The 23931-nt window shown below is 41.9% G+C and overlaps 1 protein-coding gene across 1 annotated transcript; it reads right to left on the bottom strand.

Annotated features, from left to right (window-relative positions):
* Positions 1 to 2018: 2018 nt before the first annotated feature.
* Positions 2019 to 22147, bottom strand: MAP3K8 (mitogen-activated protein kinase kinase kinase 8). The gene is made up of 9 exons (XM_064703283.1): positions 22043 to 22147; positions 18824 to 18950; positions 17589 to 17949; positions 14335 to 14499; positions 12628 to 12889; positions 9910 to 10016; positions 5782 to 5934; positions 4898 to 5144; positions 2019 to 3430 (listed from the first exon to the last, which is right to left on the bottom strand). The coding sequence occupies exons 2-9, from the start codon at positions 18856 to 18858 to the stop codon at positions 3297 to 3299; spliced, it is 1464 nt and encodes a 487-aa protein (XP_064559353.1). The 5' UTR covers positions 18859 to 18950; positions 22043 to 22147; the 3' UTR covers positions 2019 to 3296.
* Between the last annotated feature and the right edge of the window lie 1784 nt (positions 22148 to 23931).

Raw genomic sequence — 23931 nt, 5'->3', positions numbered from 1 at the left:
AGCCATCTCCAGGACAACAGAGCTCCATTATATATGGAGGGAAGACTAACATCATCACTCAGAATGTTTCCCCTCCTTCCCCTGGCTTCATTCACTGAGACTGACATTGCATGGCCTGGAATATCACTTGGGTCAGGAGGGATGTCCCAGCTGTGTCCCCTCCCAGCTCCTGCTGCACCCCCAACTCCTGCTTGTCCCTGGCAAGACAGTGAGAGAAGCAGAAAAGGCCTTGACACTGTGAGCCCCACTCAGCAACAACAAAAACATCCCTTGTTATCAACACCATTCCGAGCACAATGCTGGAACAGCTCTGAGCTGGGTACTGTGAAGAAAATTATCTCTACCCCAACCAAAACCAGCTCAATCAGTTATTGTGAGCAGTGGGTTTCCCCTTGCATTTGTGTTTTCCTTTGCAGTTTAGCATGAGTCTCAGTATTCCCTCAAGAGAAAATGAAACTACACACCCAAAATCAACATAAACAGAGACAAATCCTTTGCAAAATGCCATGGCTCAGCACTGACCAGCCAGACCCTGGGACTCGTGCTACTAGCACAGGGTTTTCCCACCATCCATTTTCATTCCCTCCCCCTCACCTCCAGTCTCAGCTGCTGTGAGTACACAGCTGCTCAGGCAACCAGATTAGAGGAGTCATCTTCCCCCTCCCAGGATATTTCTAACCCAGTTCATTTCCCTGACCTCATTCCCCAGGTGCTGGCATAAACAAGTGGACACAATACAGGGATCACTACTGTGGGATATGCTTGTGGGATGTTTGGGATGTGATGTATTGCTCCAGAGAGAAATTCCTGCTATGCTGCAGCCTAAGGCTCACCTGAGAAACAGTCCCCAGCTATTAGAAAGCTGACAGAGCTGGAAGCAATGCTTGGTGTTCAGCATACCTGAACAGCTGCTTGTTGGTTGTGTACCAGTCCTCTGAAGTGATAATTATCCTGAAGCCCTCATACTGTTCAGACATGTGGATGTATCTATAAAGAGCTATTGGTTCATCCAGCCAAACCCTATTACTTATGTCTGGCAGTACACACACTGTAATTATTTTGGATAACCTGGTCACTTACTACTTTCTTAGTATGAAGCTATATAACAGCCAGAAATAAACCCAAATATGAAATAGTGAGCCTATATTAAATAGTGCCTCCAGTGGCAGATTTCTATGCTGAAACATTTAACTGGGTGGGGGAAAGGAGAATGGCATTACAGAAAAAAAATAGAAGAAAAGTCAGTGTAACATTTTTTAAAGCAAAGGTAAAAGACCCCTAGCAGGCTGCAATTTTGACATGATCTCATTGTTGAAGTATACAGGCATTTGAAAAGCATTTGCATAACCCCATGCCATTGTGTGGTGAGAATAAACACCTTAATTTTATAGAAGGGAAACTGGGGGAGAGATTATAAACCCACCTCCAGTTATGTGAAAAGCTGCTTCCTACTAATTCTATTAATCTCCTTGAAGATCAAAAGCCATCAGTAAAAGATCATAAAATTGAACACAGGTCTCTGAAACCAAAGGTGACCATCCAAACCATTATGTTATCCAAACCAGTCATGTTTTCCTTAAGTTAGCCAAGGGAAAGTCTGATTCCTGAATATCCTGATCACTACAGTCAGTATAAATACTAAGAGGGCTTCCTCACACAGCTCTCGTCCAAGCAACTTGTTATCTAGAGATTTTGCACCAAGCACTAGAGCAAGTGGGTTATTCCCAACAGCATTTTTGGCAGCAATTAACATCAGGACTCAAGTGCTCCATGTTGTACACACTGACTGTGCATCATCCAGTCAGTCCATAAGGAATGTTGGGGTGTGAGAAGGAGATTCTGCCAGAAATACTTACCATCCATTACCAGAGTCCAAAATCCATCAGCAATCACCTTCACCCTACTTCCCAACAAGTGGGGTGATGCCTGTAGTGTAGCTGGGCCATGGTAGGGGTCATGGCCCAATTGCAGCTGCAGCCCCATGCTGTGTTTGAAGGTGAAGGAACAATGACCACATCTCAAGGCACTGAGCTGGATTTATTCACTTGACCATATCAGTATCAAACTAGAAATCATGTGTTTAAGACCATGTGTTAGAGAGGAGCAGCATTAAATAACAGACATGAAAAAGAGACTGTGCTTCAGAAAAGATTCAGTGTACAACATACACAGTATGCCATTTAACACAAATGCTTATAAAGAGGCATCCTAAGCATCAGAAAGAGTTTTATAAAAGTTTACGTTCTCATCCCATGGGATGTACAGAACTATGCAGTTTACATAGTTTTACTATCATCCAAAACATCATGTTTCAAATGTATAAGGCACAGCAAGAACAATATAATTCCATTTCCATAGGAACATAAACACTGCTTGTCATTAATGACACGCTTTCCAAACCATAGCACTCAGAGCAATTATACAAGTGTACAATTTTAAAGTATTAAAAAGCAAGAGTTAGGAGCCTGCCCACTGTTACCAATAGAGCATTAACATTTCATCTACCCTTGAAAACTATCACAGATACCCTTGCAGTAGTTGTAACATAGTAAGGAAGTCATACTGTCATACTTTGCCAGGGTAACTTGTGCAAATCCCAAAGCTGACTGATACTGCCAGGGAAAGATTCCCTTAACCCACAGAGAAGGGGACAGCCTCCTTCTTAGCTCCCACTGTCCAGGCAAGATGTAAAGTTAAAACACATCTGCAAACAAGTGATAATCTGACCCTACAGACATTCTTAATTTTCATTAAGAATGCCTAGAGGCTGACCAAATCTTAAAGACCAAGAATGACCAAGTCTTAAATACAAAAAAAGACTGAACCAGTATTAACTGGTCAAAACAAGGACTTCTTTTTTCCTTTTTTTTCTGGGGGGTGGAGGGTGGCAGGAATGTTTTTTCTAAGGACAGCTCAGAGAGACTGAATCTTACAGCCCAGATGCTAAATTATATTATATTTTTTCCTGACATTATTTGCAAGCATATAATACAAGTTTTACAAAAGTGCAAGGCCCAGCACAGGAAGATATCCTGGATTAAGACATTCCCAGCAGCAGTGTTCTTTTTGCCATCTTCTTGTTGGTCAACCAGCAGACACACAAACATCACTGCTTGGGATCAGCTTATCAGACCCCCTAAGGGTTTAGCTTAATCATCTGTGCAATTAAACACTATTCACATTTGACAGCCTATAATGGCAATAGTTTTATGTACAAATTGGAAAATCAAGTCTTAAAACCAAGTTGGAAGAGGTAGAGGTCCATTTCTGACTCATCAACATAAAATGTTACTGAGTCAGTCATATTCTAAGGCTGGTGGTCCCCTAACAATATTGAAGTAACCAGCTAGAGCTCCAAGGTCTATGTAGAGAGATCTTTGTCTCTTTAGGAGGTCTGACTCTTCCATGCTCCCATTACACAATGAGGAATCTAAAAAGAAAAGAGAGAAACCATGTAATTACTGTAAAAATAGCTGTATCAGTTCATTTTCGTATTTGTCAGTACCACTGGAATATTTTGCCTGTTATTTGATCTTATTAATTTGTGGTTTAGAAAAATTTTCAGTACAACATAAATCAAACCTCAAATAAAATAAAATCTAACAAGCCAACCCACAGCTCTAGGACAAAGAAAGAGAAGCAGTTTGCAACTGCAAACAGTGTGTTCAACTACTTAAAAACAAGTCTCCATCAGCTGGGACAGGCAGAGCTTTCTCATCCTGTGAGCTATAGTGCTAAAGGAGAGTTTGGTGCAAACTTTCTGCCATCTGAGAATTCTGCTTCCTCAGAGGGAAATTTTTATCTAAACACAGGACATCATCTTTGTCTGGATGTGACAGTAGAGAACAAATACAGCACCATCCATTTCAGATTTTTTATTCTTTTTAAATCAAGGTCTGAAAAGACAGATTGGGTTTGCAATGGCAGAATTCCCCTGAATACTTGTATAATGAGTGTCTTGGAAATTCAAGCACCTATAATAAAGTTCAAGTTTAATGGTCCAATATTCTCTTCATTTTCAAAAGAATTGATTCAGATGGTCTGAGCTGGTCAAAGGATTATGCAACCCTGGCAAAATCCAGAAGGTACAATGCCATTCTAAATTCAAAAACTGTGACTGATTTTTTCAGTGAATTTGTTGCAACAATTATGCATTACAGTACCCAAAATTTTGCAGATATCTTTTGAAATATTTATTCCAATTAAATGAACCACTTGTCTGGGAAGAGTCTTTCAATGCCTCTTGTCAGAACCCTCCTAATGTGTTAAGTAAGCAGAAGAAAAGCATTTTGAAGCCTGTTGGCAGGTTGTTGGCACTAAATCTGGCTTGGGCTTGAAAGAGCTGTTTCCTACCTAGTTTGTGTATTATCCTTTATTAAGCACTGACTAATGCACAAGGGCAACAGCATTCTATCCCACAGTCATTTTTAGTTTTAAAACAAAGGGCTTGTACTGCTGACACTCAGCAACATTAGTTATGGTTCTGTGTGTGTGTTTTTCCTTAAAAAGGCAAAAAGTGTTGGATTTGTTGGTGGTTGTTGGACTTTGTCATTGCTTACAAATCAAGAGTGTCCATAAAACACCTCTAGTAGAGTGTCAAATTGAGTCCACTGGGGACAGCAATCTATACTTCATGCAGTGCCCTGAATGATTGCCATGGCTTTTCCAAGAGCCAGTCCTTCAGGAGCTCACAGAAGTCAGGCTAGGTGCCTCCCCACTGGTCAATGGGCGTTTTATAGATCCCTTCATGACCTCAGGGTCTGATCTCATCCGACTGGGATTTTCACTGGTCACTTTCCAGATGCGCTGTGAGTTTCGTTGGCTCCTTACCACTCACTCAAATCAAGATTTGACACAAAGTAAAGTCTACAAAGTCCAAGGCAGGTGATCCCATTACCTGTGATATTTTCTGGCAGCTGCAGATCCTTCCTGGCAAGAAGCCTTTTCCTTTCAAAGAGGGCCGAGTCCAGGCTCTGGCACCGCGGCTGCTCCTCCGGGGGTGGGTGCAAGGCCTCGTGCTTCAGCAGGTCTGCTGCAGACAGCCTGTGGTTAGGGTTCCTGTCCAGAGCTGCTTCCAGCAACTCCCTCATGGAAGTGCTGCAGTCCTCAGCAATATCCTCCAAAGGGGGAGCTTGCTTGTGTATCTGTTGGAATGAAAAAAGACCATGGAAACAGTTATTCCAAAAACAGTGAAAGAGGAAGTCATGGATAACCACATGAGCGGTCTGGGAATTCCCCAATTAGGACTCATCACCTCCCTAAGTAGGGCTGATCAACTAGAACAGAACATGCAATTACACAACATCCACTTTTTAAAAATCAGATTTTATAATAAATTTAAAAACTCAAAGAAACTTCAAGTAAGCCTAAAATCCAGTGCAAGGCAAATTCACCAGATTTCTATATCACACTGGAAGAGTCAAAAAATCATATCTGCCAGGCTCCAGTTTTTATCTGCAACTTCTAAGGAAAACAGCCAAGTAGAAGACAGATGGGCTTGTTTCAATCAAGTCTCACACTGATCTAACCCTGTCCTTCCAGTAAACCCAAGGCCTGTAAATTGAAATACAAATCAAAGAGACAACTCCAGCTCAGTCTCTGTCTTCCCCTAAGAGATCAAAACCCACTTCTTCTCTCCCTCCCTCCCACCCCTGAAGCAAAAAGGATGATATCATCTCTCTGACAAATATTTTGATAGATTTTATACAACTGGAGTTTTCTCAACAAGAGTACAGGAAGCCCTGCAGCTGATAGTGAGCTGGCTCTGCTAAGGACACTCACAATGTAGAGGTAGGAGGGGTATGCAGAACGAGGGTATCTGTTCACCCAGGGTGGGATGCCTGTTTGCATATGGATAATAGTAGCTCCCATGCTGTAGATGTCTGCTTTTGTTGTGTGGCCTCTGCAAAGGATAACTTCAGGGCTCATGTAAATCTGTGAAAAATAGTTAAAAAAAAATAAAAGGTTACTCAACAGGGGAAAACAACAACCAAAGATGACTCAATGATATTTTGTGATCCTGGAAACCCCGCTCTGAAGGGATGCATAGTAGTGAACCTGCAAGCACCATTTGGGAAATAAGATTGGCTGTACTCATATGCAGAGTAGAACAAAGAGACAGTACCTGGATAAACTCATATCCCAGGTTTGCCCTCCTCAGACAGGCCATAGGTCAGTGGCTATGGGCTTTAGCTGAGCTGTGAGAGGCTGAGGTTCAAGCCATGGCTCTGCCTTGTTCAGATGAGTAGCAGAAGCCTCATCCCTCCACAGCAAAAGGAGCTGCCTGAATTACCAGTTTGTTTTGTGGGGCACTGCTGGGACAGCTCCATCCTGTTTGAACAATGGCCAGGCATGAGTTAAAGAGAGAGGGTGGACTACCCCAGGCTCAGATGGGGGTAGGAGTCCTCCCCTCAGCTCCCTGTTACACAGAATGCTACACAACCCTTCTGAGCAGAACTCACAGATATATGCCTGCCTGTCTTCTTTACTCCTCCTTCTTATCCACTAACCTGCACGATGGAGCATTATCCTGAGACATGGGATGATGAGGAACAAGCCAGGTCTAGGTAATGCATAAATTAAAAGTTAGGTGCTCTTTGCACCAGATTACCCCCAGAGTAGCTATGAAGACAAGAATCCCTCTTCTAACCTTTTTCCAAACCAAAAATTCTAACCTTTCTTGATGGAAACCAAAAAATAGTTTCCATCCAAACATTTCACTGAACATTTGAATTTGCCAAGAGTCTAAAGAAGGATCTTGGAAGCTCCTGCCAGCAACAGGCAGCTCAGAGTGCAGCTGGAGGAGAACCAGACAGGCAGGACACAGGAGGCACACCCTGCACAACTCTGCCACTGGCCAGGGGAGCAGGTTTCAACACCTCATGGGCACAGCCCACAGCACACTGGGTTAGCAAGCTACCACATTTGCTTCTGGTTCCTACTTTTCCCTCACCCAATTTCCCTCTAAAGGATTTAAACAAACTTGAACTAATTAAAGTCATCCTGACACAAAGAATCACATTAAAAGCCATTAACTGACACAAGGGCAGGAAGTTAAGTCATCACCACATGGTGTGACTGCTTATTACCACAGATTGAGAACGGCTGTAGGGCTCACCAATTCTAGGGAAAAATTCCCAGTAAATGACATTCCCTATCTGCAAATAGAACTTGTGATTGGAAGTGTGTGCAAAACCTCAGCAGATGTCTGCAGCTGCTACTGACTTATCCATTGCTTTCCTCAGGGCTACAAGACAATCAGTGGATCTGCACCTTCCACCTTTAAGTCTCGTAAGGAGAAAAGAACAGAAGTTCTTATTTTGTAAAAAGAAGCCTTTGGCAAATACAGTGCAACTTGAGTGAAATCTACATAAGCAAGAAGCAGCTGCCTTCAAAAAAGAATGCTGGAACAAGATCCTGTCTGCAGTTAAGGTGAGAAAATACTCAAGATGCACCCTGACTGCACAATGACAAAAATAAAAAATGAGCTCCCAAGCTCTGATTTCAGACTGGTCTAAAGTCTGCTGTCACCAAAGCAGACAGCTCAAGCCATTAATAACTTCCCATTCTCATTCCTTCTGACTGGTGGGCTGGTGCTTGCCTGCCAGTCAGACCAGTCACAGCCCAGCTAAAAACGAGTCCTTTCTTCATGCTGCACTAGTTTTAGTTTAGCATTCCTGAAAATGAATCATACCTTCCACACTCAAACTTTAGCAGACAACTTTTTACCCTCAAATGGTTGTAACTGAAGCTTACATATTTTAACAAAGTGACAGAAGCATAACAGACATTATGGCAACTGCCTAGGAAAAGTATTTCCTGCAGAGCAGTTTCATAACAACCAGTTTAATGTTCTGCATGACTTGTACACAAAAGCAGGAACTTCAGGTTTTTTTCACACTACACCATCTAAACAAAATTTAACTATCTTTTAATCCCATTGCCCAGAATTGTAACTACTCATTTTTTATAAACACAAAGAAGATTCACTACATTCAGACTTCCTGTGCTATAGAAGTGAATAGAAATCCTAACTCCCAGAGAACATGCACAGGACAAAGGTTACTCCACCTGCCACTTCCCTCAAGGACACAAGTCCCTGCCAATAGCAGATGTAAGAGAAACCAGCCAGCTCACTGGCACAATGCTGCTGGCAGTGACAGAGCCCCAGCCAGGGGTTGCACAATTTCATGCAGGAACAGCAGGACAACTGCACCACTTCATAAGGCTGCATAATGCAGGGTGCAAAACTCAAGAGGACTTTGGAGAGTTAGATCTTACTTTGAAAAAAAAAAATCATCAAGAAAGCCAGACTACAGAGGGCATTTGTGGGTGACAGGATTAAGCACTGTGGAGAGGAAAATGCCTAGAACGAAGACTGTGAGCAGAAAAACCTACAGAAGCATTAGAAACATTAGCTGCAAGTCTTTCACTGATATCTGAAAATCTCCTTTCCCAGTGCTGTCTTTCCAGCCTCATTTCTGGCTGTAATGCTGAGCAGCATTGCTGCTCCCCTGAGACAGCAAACACCAAACATGGCTGCATTTCAGGGTTGGAGGGATTATCAGCTCTCTGAGAACAGGACTGCAGGTGTTAAAGTGCATGGAATTCTCCTCCTATGAAATTAAAAGCTAAGTGGTTTTTCACTTGGCAAACACTGAAATGTTTTCACTTTCCACTTGTTCTTACTAACACACCCTTGGCCTGTCCTTCAAGACTCAGAAGTGGATCCTCACTAGTCTGCTCCACAATCATGGAAACGTCCTGTTTACACACATCTCCATCACTGGGAAATACCCTACCAACTCATACCCACCACTGTTCTTACTGACAGCACACAAAACCCCCTTGAACAAACAAAAAGCCCCAAACCAAAGTAAAAACCCCACAAAGCTCATGCATGAAGTGCCAGAAAGCAGGCTGCTTCCAGTTCAGCAAGCATTTTAAGCTCTTAACTGCCCTGACTAGAAAGACAGTGAAAACAAATATTCAAGTCCTTTCTCAATCATCTTGAAAAAAATAAACAAACAAACCTGACCTTCTGTGAAAGCTTGATTTATCCTCCCCTTCTAAAAAGTGAAATGTTTTTTGTCAGTTACACAGGGATTTCCTCTTTACACATGTGGAAGGCCATTAAAAGGGTAAGTGCAAACATCTCAGCTAAAGCATTTCCTGTAAACAATCTCCTCCAGCAACAGAGAGCACAAATGCCACATCTGCAGCATCTATCCAAGCTAATTGTTGTTGCTTGGCTGTTTGGTAAAACTCCAGCCCTGGAAACACCTCTGCAGGAATGCAGCCCAAGGGGTGTGCAGAATCTCAAAGGCATTGAGACCATTTAAAAGGACCCCACCTCCATCACTGTAATGTCTAAGCAATTTTACCAGATAATCAAGAACCTTGCCATGCACAACCTCTGAAGAACCAAAGGGTTACATGTAGATGGGGAACAGAGCTTAGAAGGGCTAAGAGATGAAACCCAGGCATCTGTAAGTTCTGTGGTTTTGAAGGAGGAGGAATCCAAGTATGGTGTTGAACAGGTCACCCCAGTCCATAGTGAGTATCTCAGAAGAAATCTTTGCTAGAGCAAAGAACAGATTCCTGTTTGAAGTGTCTCTGATCAGCAGCTGAAACACTGCAAACAACCCTCCTTAGAGTACTGCTTGACTTCAGTGAACAATTGCTAACAATTTAGACTGCAGAGAAAATGACATGGCTTTCAAAGCATTCCCTTCAGCAAGTTGAAAATAAAAATATAATTGAGACTCTATTAATATTTGTAAGTTTTTTATAGGTTTTATAGTAACTATTTTACCCATGCTTCTAACCCTCCAGCTTCAAATTTGAGCCTAAATACCACAACCATAGGACTAATGCAATAAAAGGGCTTTTGTCCCTTCATCTTCTTACCTCTGTTCCTCTAAGATCTTTGGGATAGTAAATGTCTTCAGTCATTTGAACACTTAGGCCAAAATCCACCAAAACAGCCTTAGTTGACATAAAGACAATGTTGCTCGCTAAAAGAAAACCAAAAATTACATCATTTAAGTGTCTGGCATGTTTGGTATTTATTTTACAACACTCCTGTTTCATTCAGATGCCTGCCTGAAAAGGGAGAGAAATTAGCACAACCACTCTCTACAGCCAATATCCCTCTAGCCAAAATAGGTCGGGTAATGATTTGGTTGGATTTTAAATTGTATCTTAAAAACAAACTGGTCTGGTTTATGTAAAAGAGCCAATGTTTTGTCATTTTCTTAGCTTAAAATTTAAAAAAAGACAAAGAGAGAAAAGAGCTGAGGGTAGAGGAGGAAGGCAGAAGACTGGTAGGCACCACAGCACAGTGCTCTGAAGGTTTTTAAGGGTCTCCAAGGTGGAGATCATGCTATGCAACTCTGGCTAGAAACAGCACAACTGTTGCTCACCAAGAGGTTTTTCTAGAGTAACAATTTAAGTGAAGACTGTAAACAGAGAATAACCAGGGCCCCTCCATAGCAGCCACACCAGTCACCTGCACTGGTCCATGAGAGCAGCTCAGCATGACAACAGAGGACAGACAATGGCTGTAAAATTAATAGAAGACTGAGCATTTCAAACTCCCTCAGAACTGCAGCAGTATCCAGGAGCTTAATTTACTTTCCTTCATAAAATTCTGCCTAAGGCACAACTTTGTACTCAGAGGCTTTGTTTGCAGCTGCAATTCTGATCAAATATTTAAGAATGTAGTGCTCAGTGTGAGCCTTGAGAAATTCTTGTTTGCTGTTTCAGAAGATGTGGTAAAATGAAGTCTCCGGGTTACACAACAGAAACACATTTCCCTTACAGGAAACTGTGGGCCATTTTCTGTCTTGATAGTGCCTACCATGACCACCCAGTGGGAGGGCAGACTTGATTTCAGCAGTTCTGATTCCTGGAGCAATGCTTCACACAGCTGCCTCCTTACCAGGGCTACAGACTGCGTAAATCTGTCATTTTAGGGATAACTTTGAAGATATGGATTTGAAACGTCCCATAATAGATCATCCAAAGGGCCACACTGCCACAGTGCAGTGGGACCATACCCAGGGACCATACCCAGCCCCAGCTGCAGCTGATTTTGGACTGAAGCTCCCCCAAACAAACAGCCGGATGGTTTCACTGCTCTCCAGCCAAGGCTTAAAAGAAGAGGCAGCACTGAACACCTCCCAAGAAACAGAATGTCTTCCTCCCCTTCCTTGTTTAGGGCATTTTTCACTCTCAATACAATCCCCATCTTCTGTACCAGCAGAACAGACTCAACTGCAGCTCAAACGCAGCAGATGGAATGAGGAAAAAATCAGAGGTTTTGGGAAAGAGTCTTTTCTGTTAATTCCACCTGGGGAGGGAAAACACTCACTGCTCCCTGCATGGAGGCTGCCTTGCCAGGCAGTGGGCATGGCTCCACCTCAGACCTGGTGTACCCAGCTCACCCTGGCACCAAACAGGCAGGAGCATGGCCAGGGCTCACCCCAGGCACCTCTGGGCAACCACATCTGCCCCAGGCAACCTCTGCCTCATCATCTGCCCTGCATCCACCAACATGGGGAAAGGCTGGAAAAAGTGAAATACACTCATATCCATCACATTCACAATGGGCTGGTTCTCCTATTCACTACCTAGATGTAGTAGGCTTTGGGCTGCTTTGGTTTTTAGATTGTTTAATTAATGTCTTTGTTACTGCCAATTAAGATAAACCCATAAGAAAGACTCTTACTACAAATGAGATAGAAAAATTAAGGGGAAAAATAAGTAATTTTGTAGCTGGCAGAACCTCAAAGGCTTACATCTAAAGTACTGGCCCATACTAAATTAAAAAACCCAAAAATGCAAAACTGAGATAAAAATTTAGCAAATTCTAATAATCATCTTCTGTGAACTATTGGAATGCTTCAGTCTGAATATTTCTACTTTAAACCCCCAAGTTTAGCTAAATAAACTCACAGACATGCATCTATCTGCGGGCCAAGATGGTACTGGGAGAAACAGCATTTAATACTAATTTAAAGGTGTTGCATTACTTATGCAACACATTAAAATTGAATTTTAAAGCATTTCAATACCAGTGTATTTAATTTGGACTTAATATCAATATGTTTGATAATTTATAGATGTAATATCCAGAGTATTTAAAAAGCAAACATATATTAAAATTTTCTGTACTTGTTGAAAGAAAAAAAAACAGCACAAATTATGTATTTACTTCTAAAGTGTCTCAGACTGAGGAACAGCAGTGTAGAAATGTGAAACCTAACAGAAAGTGCAAGATGAAGGTGAGCATGGAAACATTCAGGATGAATTTATATTACGAGCAGGAAACTTCCAGCTGAACACAGACTGATAACTTCACTCTTTAGGTTTTTATTAAAATTGAGTTGCTCATGATGGCATAGGATCTATGGCTTTCTAATTACCCTCTCTGCTGGAGTGAATTAATAAATAGTGTAAGTAACTATTACCTCCAGAACCTGGCCTGGCCATTTGTTAGGCATTATCCATCCCTCCCACTCAGGGATGTAGGGCTGTGTGCCCCAGCTCAGTCCCAGGGACTCTTCCCCCAGGCCCCAGCCCAGCCAGGAGCAGAAAGCACCCCAAGAAACCTCACAGACGTACGTTTGATATCATGGTGGATAATCCTCTTCGAGTGGAGAAAGTCAAGTCCTTTCAGAATATGCTTTGTCACCCAAATTATTTCAAACTCTCTCATAGGCCCACAGCTCTCCAGCTTTTCCATGACAGATCCTCCCTCTCCAGCTTCCATGAAGAGATGGATTGTCTCATCCCACAAAATAGCGCCATATAATTCAGCAATGTTTTCATGACGGAAACATGCCTGTATTTCAACATCTGACGGTTTGAACTGCTCCACTGGGACCTAGGACATTGGAACAAAACCACAGTTATTCACAACAAAAACAAGTTATCCATGTGGACACTAATTAGCCTATAGAATAACAGAAAAGAAGGAAGTATAGCACTTGTATCCACTTGTTAAAATACTCAGCTGTACTTTGCTCCTGTGACTTTTCTTCCTTTGCAGCTGAGAGACATCCTGTTAGAAGTTGAGAGACATTTTGGAATAAGGCCCAAATAAAAAGTGCAATCTTCCAGAAAAAGCAGTGTAGCAAGAGTTATTCCCGTCAAAATCCAGTGATTACGCAAAAGCTTTATGCAAACTTCCTGGTGAAGGAGATAAAATTCCCACTGCTTTTTCCATTAGCTTTGTGCACTCATCTGCACTACCAGAACTACACACCCACCTGACAGGTGGATCAGTGCTTGCAGTGCTCAGGCCCATTACTGACCTCAATTCAGTCCTTATCAGCACTGGTTTATGGCTTACAAGAAATGAAAGCTGCTTTGAAGGGAGTGCCAGCAGCACGATATTTCTTTAAAAAGTACTGACAGCAGATTGCTGAGACAATAAGAGCAGTGTTTGCTTACACACAGAAAAGCTACTACTGCTCTGTTCAGTTTTCTTCCCTTGGACTTGTGTCTGTGAACCAAATAAGAGGCTCATTTATTTCAAGGAGAAATACTGTTTGTGTTTTCAGATATATTAGGATACTTTAATTCTGCAATGGGTTATGAAGGAGCAGCTAACAATCTGTCCCCACGTGGATGCACAAGTTGCCAGGGGGAAGGACACAGAGCTGCCTGCCCAACTCTTTGACACACAGAATTAATACAGGTACTTATTAATGAGCTGGGGGATATAGAGCAATGTCCCAACTGAGCTTTTATTGGCCCTGAATATTTACTGCTCAATTCCAAATAGTATGTTAAAAGGCACAGCTTTGTTGGCTTGCATAAAAATAGGAGAGCGCTCAGCAGTTCTTTTGAGGTATCTCACAACCTTAACTCCATCAGTGCCCAAAACACAGTAGGAGTTGCACATACTGAGTTCTCAGGGACTTTAATGGCACTGGAGTAAACTGAAGTCTGAGCACCTCAGTTAAAGGACAAGAGCCTAAAACTTCTGCAGCAGCAGGGTTTTACTAGCTCCCTCAGCAGGGACACGATCTCACTCTGATATTTCACCCCAGCAGGACAAGTAGAAAATCCACTCTGCGCAACAGGCCATGCGCCAGTTCCACACACTTCTAGTAACTTTCAAAATGCTGAAACATTTGCAGCTTTAGAGCAAAAAAATTTAAACAAGCTAACAGAAGTGTGTATTTTCTCCACCTTGTTCAAGCCAACAAAACCAAGATGATCATCAGCCAACAGTGGAATTTGATGCAGACATATTTGAAAATAGACCATAAGTAGTATGTTATACAATATTTGCTCAGAGATAAAAGCACTGAGCTAACATACCAATTTGCATGCCATTCGTTTCTTGGTCTCTCTGTCTTGGGCTAAGTACACTTTCCCAAAAGCTCCCCGAGGAATAAAATCAGAACCAATATTCCTGTAAGTCAACTTCCATGGAAACAGGAGCACATCCGAGTCAATCTGATAGCGCCCGTTCTTGGGTGTGATCTGAGGAGTTAAAGAAATAACAAAAAAACACAGTGAAGTTAAAACCACTACAAATCTAATTTATTTTATATACATATAGTGGGAAAACCCCATATCACTTATGTGTATGATGCACATGATCTGCTTAGCAGTCTTTATTTAGTAACACTAAATGGGAACAGCATGTGAGGTGTGGCATTCATTCACAGCCCAGGCATCCACGTTTCTCTCCAGTGACTAACTTATGAAGTGTAAGTTGCAATTAATTGTCTTGAAACAACAACAACAGCAGCTGGGTTAATGAAATTACCCACCTCTTGTTATTAGATTTACCTGCACATGTTTGTCCTTCCTGTAATCTGTTAACTTGTTATGCCACATACTTGTTACTCATAGGTTATCTTATACAATGTGAGCAAGAGTTTCAGCATTTCCTAATATCACATGTACTGCTAGGAGTTTAATTTCCCATCTTGTACTGGAGTTTCTGCTGCTTAGTAAAAGGTCAAAGAAGTCTGCCTTGATTTTACCAGCCACTTTCCTCTAGTTTTATACCATAGTTTAGAAAAGAAGAGTGGGAGTAACATTGCCTCCTCTAGGTGGGTAATGTTGGGAGCTTTGCTTCTTGTGTATGACCATCTAGGCAAGGAGGGGATTCAGGGCACCTAGGTCAGTATCTTGCTCTAAATCTTTTTCCCTAACAGTTCCCTCCCTCTGCACGTGACAGAGAGAGGCCAAACACCCAACTACAGCCATTAACTACTGCTTGATCCCTCATGTTGCTTCTTCAGTCTCTCAGCTACAAAATTAATATTATTTCCTATGAATATGCTTCTAATTATTTCAGCCAGTATCTGGAATATCATTAATCTCCTTACTGCTACTTTATTAAGATTCTTGAAGAGATGTAAAATCACATCAAGGATATTTATCACTGCATGTCTGTCACACAGCCTCAAATACTCAGCTCTTCAGCAACTCTTTTTAAGATAACAGCATATCAGGAAGATTATTTGTTTTAGATTTCTATTTAAGGTGCAACATATTATCTTTCGCTCTTAGTCTACCTTCATGCTTTTCAATTAGGAGAGTACCTTCTTGACTGCTAAAATTGTCATTTGTGATTTGTGCAACATGAAATAAATTAATTCTTCTAAGTTCCTAAATCTGGGGAGGATAAGTTCTTAACTTTTGGCCAAGGGGGCATGAGGGGCTTTCCTTCAATAAAAAGTATTCTGCTTAGGATAGAGAGAGCAAGCCTTCCCTCTACTTAGTAGAGCCAGGATAAAGCAATTTGTACATGTCTAACAATCTGTACATCTTGCTTGCCTGCTTCTGCACTTCAAAGGGTTGAAACTAATCCATATGGGTTACACCTTATCCTGGAAAGGAAGAGACGCCAAGCAGAGCTGATCTGGTGAGCAAGACAGCGACAACCACCACACTACTCATGTTTTCAGGAGGCTTTTAGGACTAGTTCCTAGCCTGACCCTGTGAACATTTGTCTGTGGCTGCAATGCATCTTTCAGTTCAGTTCTATCTAAAAGAAATCCAGCTTGTGCACTTCAAGACCCTTTGTGATGCAAGCCATGGTGCAGCCAGCGAAGGTCACCAGGCAATCAGAAACACTCCTGACCCCAACCAAATGCTGTGGGAATTTCCAGAGCAGGGCCCCTGCTGAAATGCATGCACAGGTAATACCCTGCCTGCAACCCTCAGTTGCATAATGGGATCACGTGCACCTAATAGTACTGGGTTCATACCAATTGTATGCATCTGTAGAAACAATATGCAAGCAAAACAACCATGAGTATGTAGAACAGTGTCTACCCTAAGCATAGGGAACATTTAATATTACTGAGTGTCATTTCAATGTTACAGAGTTGAAAAGTGATTGTTTTGCAATACTGCAATGCTCCCTCCAAATCAGAACAAAGCAATACCCTGTGGTATTTTGCACATAAGTAACCAGTAAGCCTCAAGCAACCAGTGTTCACGTATAAAATATATGATATACAGGATATTTAAGAAGATAGATGTAGAGTATCTTAGGAAAATACAGCAGCAGCACTAACATGCATGAACAGAATTCCATTTCAACACTGATTGTTTCCAGAGCAACTGATCTTAAACAAAAGTTTAATGACACTAATATCCAGAGATGCTTGAGGAACACAAACAATTTTAAGGAAAAAATAACATCTCAAAACAACACATCTATGTACTTGAATTCAGCAGTGTGAGATATTACATAATATTGTAACTCTTAAAATCACACTTGATAGTATGTGCTTTTTCTCTTTAGATGACTACTATTGACATTTTGTGCAGATAAAGCAAATTTAGGAACTATATTATCAGATCCTAGATCTTTATTCTTGGGAGTTTGCATAATGAATATTTTAATCATGAATACAAGGAACTAGAAGACTCTTACTGTCTCCCAGACCTGTAAACCATCATAGTCCATAGAATCATAGATAGGCTTGGGTTGGAAGGGCTCTTAAAGATCATCTAGCTGTAATTCCCCTACCATGGGAAGAGATGTCACCCACTAGGTCAGGTTGCTCAGGGCCCCATCCAGCCTTGCCTTGAACACTTCCAGGGATGGGGTATCCACCATTTCTCTGAACAGTCTGTTCCAGTGCCTTAGCACCCTCAGAGTAAAGAAATCTCTACACTTTTAGTTTAAAATCATTCCTCCTTGTCCTATCACTACTCACCCTTCTAAAAAGCCACTCTCCCTCTTTTTCATGCAAGTTGTGAATTTTATAAGCCCCATTTAAGTACCGAAAGGACAAAATGAGTTGTAGATTTTGCTTTTTGACTGCTTGTCTCAAGTTTGTATTCAACACTGGGAAATGTTTTCTGACCTCCAGGGACACTAGGAGATAACAGAGTGGATCCTTCTGAACAACAAACCTTTCTCCATAGCTGCCTGAGACTGCAGGGGCTAGACTTGATAGGCTCAGAGATCCCTTCCAGCCCCAGGGTTGCACAGGAAACCCCAGCCTGTTACTTCTGGAGCTGAGCTTTATTTAGCATCATTATAACTTCTAATTCCTACAGTCTATGAAATGCCAAGTAAAAGGAAAACAGATGTTACATACCATATTCAAGAGGATTCCAGATTCCTGTTGTCTGCATCCTTTAAACTGCTTTGCAGTGTTAGACACCTGATTGGCAAAAGCAAGCAGGTCTTCCACAGTCCCGTATTTGACAGAGGACATCAAAGAGACCTCCCCTTCACAAAACAGCAATGATTCTGCACGTTCATCATTTTGATTTGCCTCTTCACACATGGTAATTAAGCTGTCTTCATAGGCTGCAATGTCTTCACCTGGATAATGGTTTTCCATGATGGCTATCACCTCAGACATATTTAGATCAGCTAGCAACAAGTCAATCTCCTCTTTGCTATCACTACCCGTGCTCATATACTCCATTACTGTCCACTTTGCAAAATCACTCCTGGAAAAAAAAGAAACAAACTTGAAAACACTTTTCACCTACATTTATTTTAGCAAAGTAAGAATGAAAAGGAGTTATCAGAAGTGACCAGCAGCTCATCATTATACAGATTTAACATTAATAACTTGTATTATGAAGAAAATCATAATTAAGATCCTGGGTGAAGACAAAACAGAGATGTATTTGCTACTGAAATTTATTTAGAAGTTACTAGTTAACCTCCCCTGTCACTCACTCTCAGAATTTTTTATGATAAAGCTTTCCCTAAGAGGAACAGGTACAGTAAGAATACACCACTGTGATAGATATGCAAAAATGAAGGAGCACCCTCAATACAAACAAAGGAATTAATTGTTTAGAAAAGAATAACAAAGAGAGATGTTAACACTCTCATTTAGTTATGTTTAAGTTTGTATTGACAATTCATGTGACGTATCCAGAAAGAAGGAAAGGTCACGAAGTCATTCCACTAGCAATACACAGCTGTTAGTATCATTGTACAGTGCACAATTGTCACCACCTGAGATACAAGATCCATATTTTTTTTGCAATTAACTGGTCAGAACTAGACTTGAACTGAAATGTTCACCCTGACTTTCAGAAGAAAGTCAGAAACTGAGCTATCATAAAAGCAATGAGCTTTTGAAGTGGTTTCCAACACTTTGTTCTGTTCCCACTAATCCTAACAATAACTTTTTAGGTTACTGTTGCAACTATTTTGCTGGGATGGATTGACAGCAAGCTGGGTTCAACTTCCCCAAAAGTTCCTTTCTATTCCAGAGAGTTACATATTCAAGTTAAAAACGTATGCATGGTCAGTCATTAAAATACTGACACAAATAGTTTCCAACACATAAATGTCAAGAGCACTTACCTTGTATTTAACCTGATTACATCACTCAAAACCATTTAAAAAGGTCTCAATAGAATCCCTGAAGTCATCACGTTTTTCTGAACCCGTATTTACCACTGATGATAATTTCACAGTGTTCTGCGGCAGTCTATTAAAAAAAGCAAAACAAATAAAGCCATTGCATACCAGCTCAAGCAGAAGGACTGGTTTGTACTCATATGTACTCATTTGCTTCATGGAAAGAAGAGCTAGTAATCACAAGGCTGAGATAACAGGGGATTTTTCTGCAGAAAACAATGACAACTCAAGAAAGAATCAAGCTACTGTATCATCCAGATTTCCAAGTAGTAGTGAAAAATAGTTTTTCCATGGTTAGGTCCTGAGTTTTATTCTCTCTGTCTCATGCTTGCTTAAGCAAAGAGTAGAACCTCCTTTTCCTTTAGCAGAACTGACTACAGCATGCCCTCTTTAGAGAGCTCTCACTTCCCTTTTTCGTAATCCACTGCACCATCTATTTTGGGCAAAAGATAACAACTAGGCAAAAAGACACTTTAAAAAAAAAAGGGAAAACGAAAACCAGCAAACAAAACCTTATCTCAAGGACAAGCAGCAGACTCGGTCCCCTGAGGCCATGGAGCAATGTGTTTACCCAGGTACAGTTTCTGGTTATGATCACTATCTTTCTTACCCCCACCACAAGGACGTAGAAGCTTTGTGGCACATATTTCTCATGGGTTAGAGTATTTACGTCAGCTCTAATGTGAAGAAAACCAAGTAAAATGACGTGTCTGAGTTGGCAAAGAAGTCAGACCACGTGCTGAAAATTCAAAAGGCAGGAGAGGAGAGCAGATGCAGCATCAGAAAAGGGAAACGGAGTGCCTGTTCCTTTTCAAACTCCAACCCAAACCCTGAGAGTGCTGGTGGCAGAGCAGTGCTCTGCCAGCCCCTGTTCCCCAAGATGGGCACAGTGACTTTCACCAGCACTCTACACCAGCTCACCCAGCCCTAATCAACCCGCACCCCAGCACAAGGGCAGCCAGGTTGGAAACTTTGTGGTCACTAGCACTACTTGATGGGGGAGGCCCCAGGCTTTGTATCCTGGCTGCTCAGAGAGATCACAGAGAGGAAAAGATGCTGTGGGTGTTTTCTAGCCCCCATCACCTCAACTTGCTCCATGACCAAGCTATAGGCTGTTAACAAAGCCTAAACGTGGTTATTTTTCAATAGAAATGAGATTTTAATTTTTCCCCAGATCAGGACTTATATTCATTGGTTTGTTGGTTTTTAGGGTTCTTTTTTTGTCTGTTGGGGTTTTTTTTTGTTTTTTTTTTTGTTTTTTTTTTTTAATGCTGAATTAGTGGGGTTCAAATGAAAAGAAACAGTGCTGTCATAAAAGGAACCAAGAGACCTCATGTGTAAAGTCAGGTAAAGTTACAAACTAGTCCTGAGGGACTTTCTGAAGAAAAACATGAGCCTCTAGATGCTCTGGTCTTTTGTGGATAAAGACAAATACGTGCCACAGTTAAACTCATTTACCCTCTGACAGCATTTTCATGCACAAAGCATCTGTACAGATTAGACCAAATGTAGCTTTCTGGAAGTGCCATCTCCTTCATTCCTCAAAATGTTCCCAAACTGGAGCACAATACTAATAATACTCTTGGCAGTTTCACAATTACTCAAAAAGTTCTGAATAACATGAAGACGTGCCTATGACCTGCATATTCTCAGTTCTTTTACTGCTTGAGAAAAGGTGCAAACCCTTCACCTTTACAACTACCTGAAAGGAAGAGGCAGTGAGGTGGGAGCTGATCTCTTATCTCTAATAACAAATGATGGAACAAGGGGAAATGGCTTCAAGTTGTGCCAGGAGAGGTTGGATATTAGGAAAAATTTCTTCACTGAAAGAGTTGTCAAACACTGGAACAGGCTGCCCAGGGAAGTGGTGGAATCAGCATCCCAGGGGGGATTTAAAAGACATACATGTAGACATGACTCTGTTTAGTCATGTGGGCTTGAGAGTGCTGGGTTGGACTTGATAATTTTACAGATCTTTTCCAACCTAAATGATTTTATTTTTCCCTGTACCTAGCAAATTCTAATCACTAAATGTTTACACAATAAAAGCAGTGTCTAGACTATAAAAGTATTATACTGTACTATACTTCCTCTACAGGAAAAAAAAAAGAAAAAAGGTCCATTTTCCAATGGGGAATTCCTCCTATTAATCTCTAAAATTCTGTATTAGTATCAGTGGTGGGCACTCATGTAGTATTCTCAATCATCCCATATAATCTAGATTAATGAAGAAATTACATCACTAAGTATGCTTTACTTAGATTTGCAGCTAAAAAAACTGGGTTTACCTGCAGTGGAAAAATAAAACTGCATGCAAGCACTTGAGTCAGTTGCTAAAGCACAAGACTCTTTCTCCAGTTTTGCCAATATTTCAACATCATCACATGAGTAATTTTTAAGTCAAAGGTTTATTTCTCTAGTCTCTGTGTAGCTTTCCAACCCCTTTTGCCTAGGAAGTGTGCTGCCAGAGACTACTCTTATATCCATATTAAATAAGAGTAGCTGGATACCAGACTTCTGAGCCCCTGTGAGACTTTTTGTGCATCAAAGGTCAATGATGGAAAAAATAGAACAAAATCTACAATAAAAATAAAATTTAAAAACCAAGACGACACAGACAAAAAAACCTCAACACCCCTTAACCCCCCAAAAAAGCTAGCCACTAACTGCACAGACTGGCTCAACACAATCATACACCCATAATAAAGATCTCTTGTGCTGCTTTTAGAGAATAATTTTCTGGTCTAAGTGACAAGTGACTGCCCACTAGAAATGAAAAAGGTCCTTATTTACTTTTAAGAAAACTAATCAACAGAACTTGAAAAACCCAATCCCTCTGAAAAGAAATTTCTACTGTTAAGGAACAAGAAACAGTAACAATTTCAATTTCAGCAACATTTCACATATTCACTTGGAATAAGAAAACCCTCGACTCTCCTGGCGCTGGCAGCAGCAGCAGAGCCCAGCCCCAGCCCCTTCCTGCCCCGCAGCCGGGGGACAGCGCAGGTGCCGCAGCCCCGCCGGCTCCCCCGGCACACGGCTCGGGAGGCCGAGGGCAGCCGGGAGGGAGCCCGAACCCGGCAGCGCAGCCCCGTCCGCTCCCGTCCCGTCCCGCTCCGCTCCATCCCGCCGGGGCCCCCCTGCCCTGCCGGCCCCGCTCACCCCGGCGCTCCGGGAGAGCCGCGCCGCCGTCCGCCCGCAGCCGCGCCGCTCCGCCGGTGCCGCGGAGCTCCGGGGGCGGGCAAGGGCGCAGGTAGCACCGCCCGCCCCTCCGAGGGCGGGGGACCGGCCGGCCCCGGCGCCGCTTTCTATTTCGGTTTCCCGGCAGGAACAAGCGCTGCGCTGTCCCAGCCCGGCCTCAAGCCCGGCCAGCGACCGCCTCCTGCTCCATCGGCAATGGCCTGTCCCCGGCGGCGGCACCGGGAAATCCCTTCCCTACACCTCATGTTTCCATGCGCACCTAGAGGGCGTCACCAGCGTCCCACGAGTTTAAACATTATCTGAATTAAACTTCAGCTGACACGGGGGTGGAATTTAGGACAACAACGTGAAGAATTTGTTAGTGGCAGCAGTATCAAAATACTCCGGGACACACTAGTGTGAGTCGGGTAACTGCTAAAATTGGGTACAACTACTTTTTATTTCTTATCCATAAGGAAGAAATTCTTGCAAAACTGTGCTGCCCAATAGCTCCTCTTCAGTCAGTTCGTTTTTAAGGAGACAAGTAGCACCTTTAACAAAACCAGCTGCCACAGCAGTAGGAGCTGATGAGCTGAATCTGTCTCAAGGTGTCAAGAGACCCAAGATGGATTTTTGGTTCATTATCTGCAGGGTAATGACTATTTGCTTACGGAAGTCAATGGCAAAACCATCATTATGAAGTTTCACGACAAACATTCACCTTAGGCTTCAGTGTTTCTTAGTAGTTCATACAACTCCTTTTCTCTTTATATTATCAAGATGCCCTGACTCTCTTGTTTAAATGGTTTATGTTTGCTGCCTCTCCTGGGACATTCACAATTGTCCAAAGTATGTCACAAATGACATTCTGGAATGTGCAAGGGTTTAGACTCACTATAGGAATTTCTTTTCCTTAGCATCTTAACTATGTATATGGAACCCTGCTCGCAGAGTTAACCTTTGCTCATACACGGTTTCTTTTCCAGACTACACAGATGTTAAATACATTGGCAAGCCTCTATAAGGAAAGAGGTGTCTTCTTTATTGACTTTGTTCAATTGCACCACCCAGTGCATTTGCTATAAAAAACCCCAAACCAACAACAACAACAACAACAAAACTGGGAAAAAAAGGCAAGAAAGGTGAAGATGATTATAGAAAGAAAAAAGAGAGGAAGGACTGAAGATAAATGAGGCTATAGGAGAGGGTGGAATTGGCAGCACCCTGAAAGTGGGAGGTTAAGGAGGCTGAGTAACACATCCTTAACGTGCAGCAGCTCTCACGCTAGGGCACTTTGGGTATCCTCTTTCAGGAACTTGCTTGTGCTATTGGTTTTTCCAAACCCACAATTAATTTTAATGAAACCCTTTTCTATTTTTAGACCAACTTCAAAGAGGGAAAGAGGAGGAGGTCCTCTCTCCACATCAATGAATTTAGGCAGGACAAGTCTTAGGATTCCAGAGGAAACTCGCCATGGAGACATGGAGGAAACACAAGTTTGTACTCCATGGCATGCATAAGTAGGACATAAATTGAAATGCTCTATTTTAAAAGCAATCTACTCTCTGTCTTAATGATCATCCTAGAATACAAAACCAAAATAATTAGGTCACAGCAATTACTTACAGACCCTGACTTACTGGGAGGCTGCCACAAATATATACAGCACTGCACTGAAGACCTACTAACACACAAAGTGCCCTAACATACACTACAGATGTGCCCACAAGTTTTACATAGATATTTTTAAAAACCAAAGAAAATGACGTTTTCTTACGTACATGCCCGGGGAGCCATGCTGCAGACCAATGACTGCTTGCTAAGTGCCCTGCAGCTCTCTGCCCCAACCACCTCATCTCTGATCCCACAGG

Source organism: Zonotrichia leucophrys, chromosome 2 (genome assembly GCF_028769735.1).
Source record: "Zonotrichia leucophrys gambelii isolate GWCS_2022_RI chromosome 2, RI_Zleu_2.0, whole genome shotgun sequence".
NCBI classification, from domain to species: Eukaryota; Metazoa; Chordata; class Aves; order Passeriformes; family Passerellidae; genus Zonotrichia; species Zonotrichia leucophrys.
This window is presented reverse-complemented; position numbering and strand designations above follow the sequence as displayed.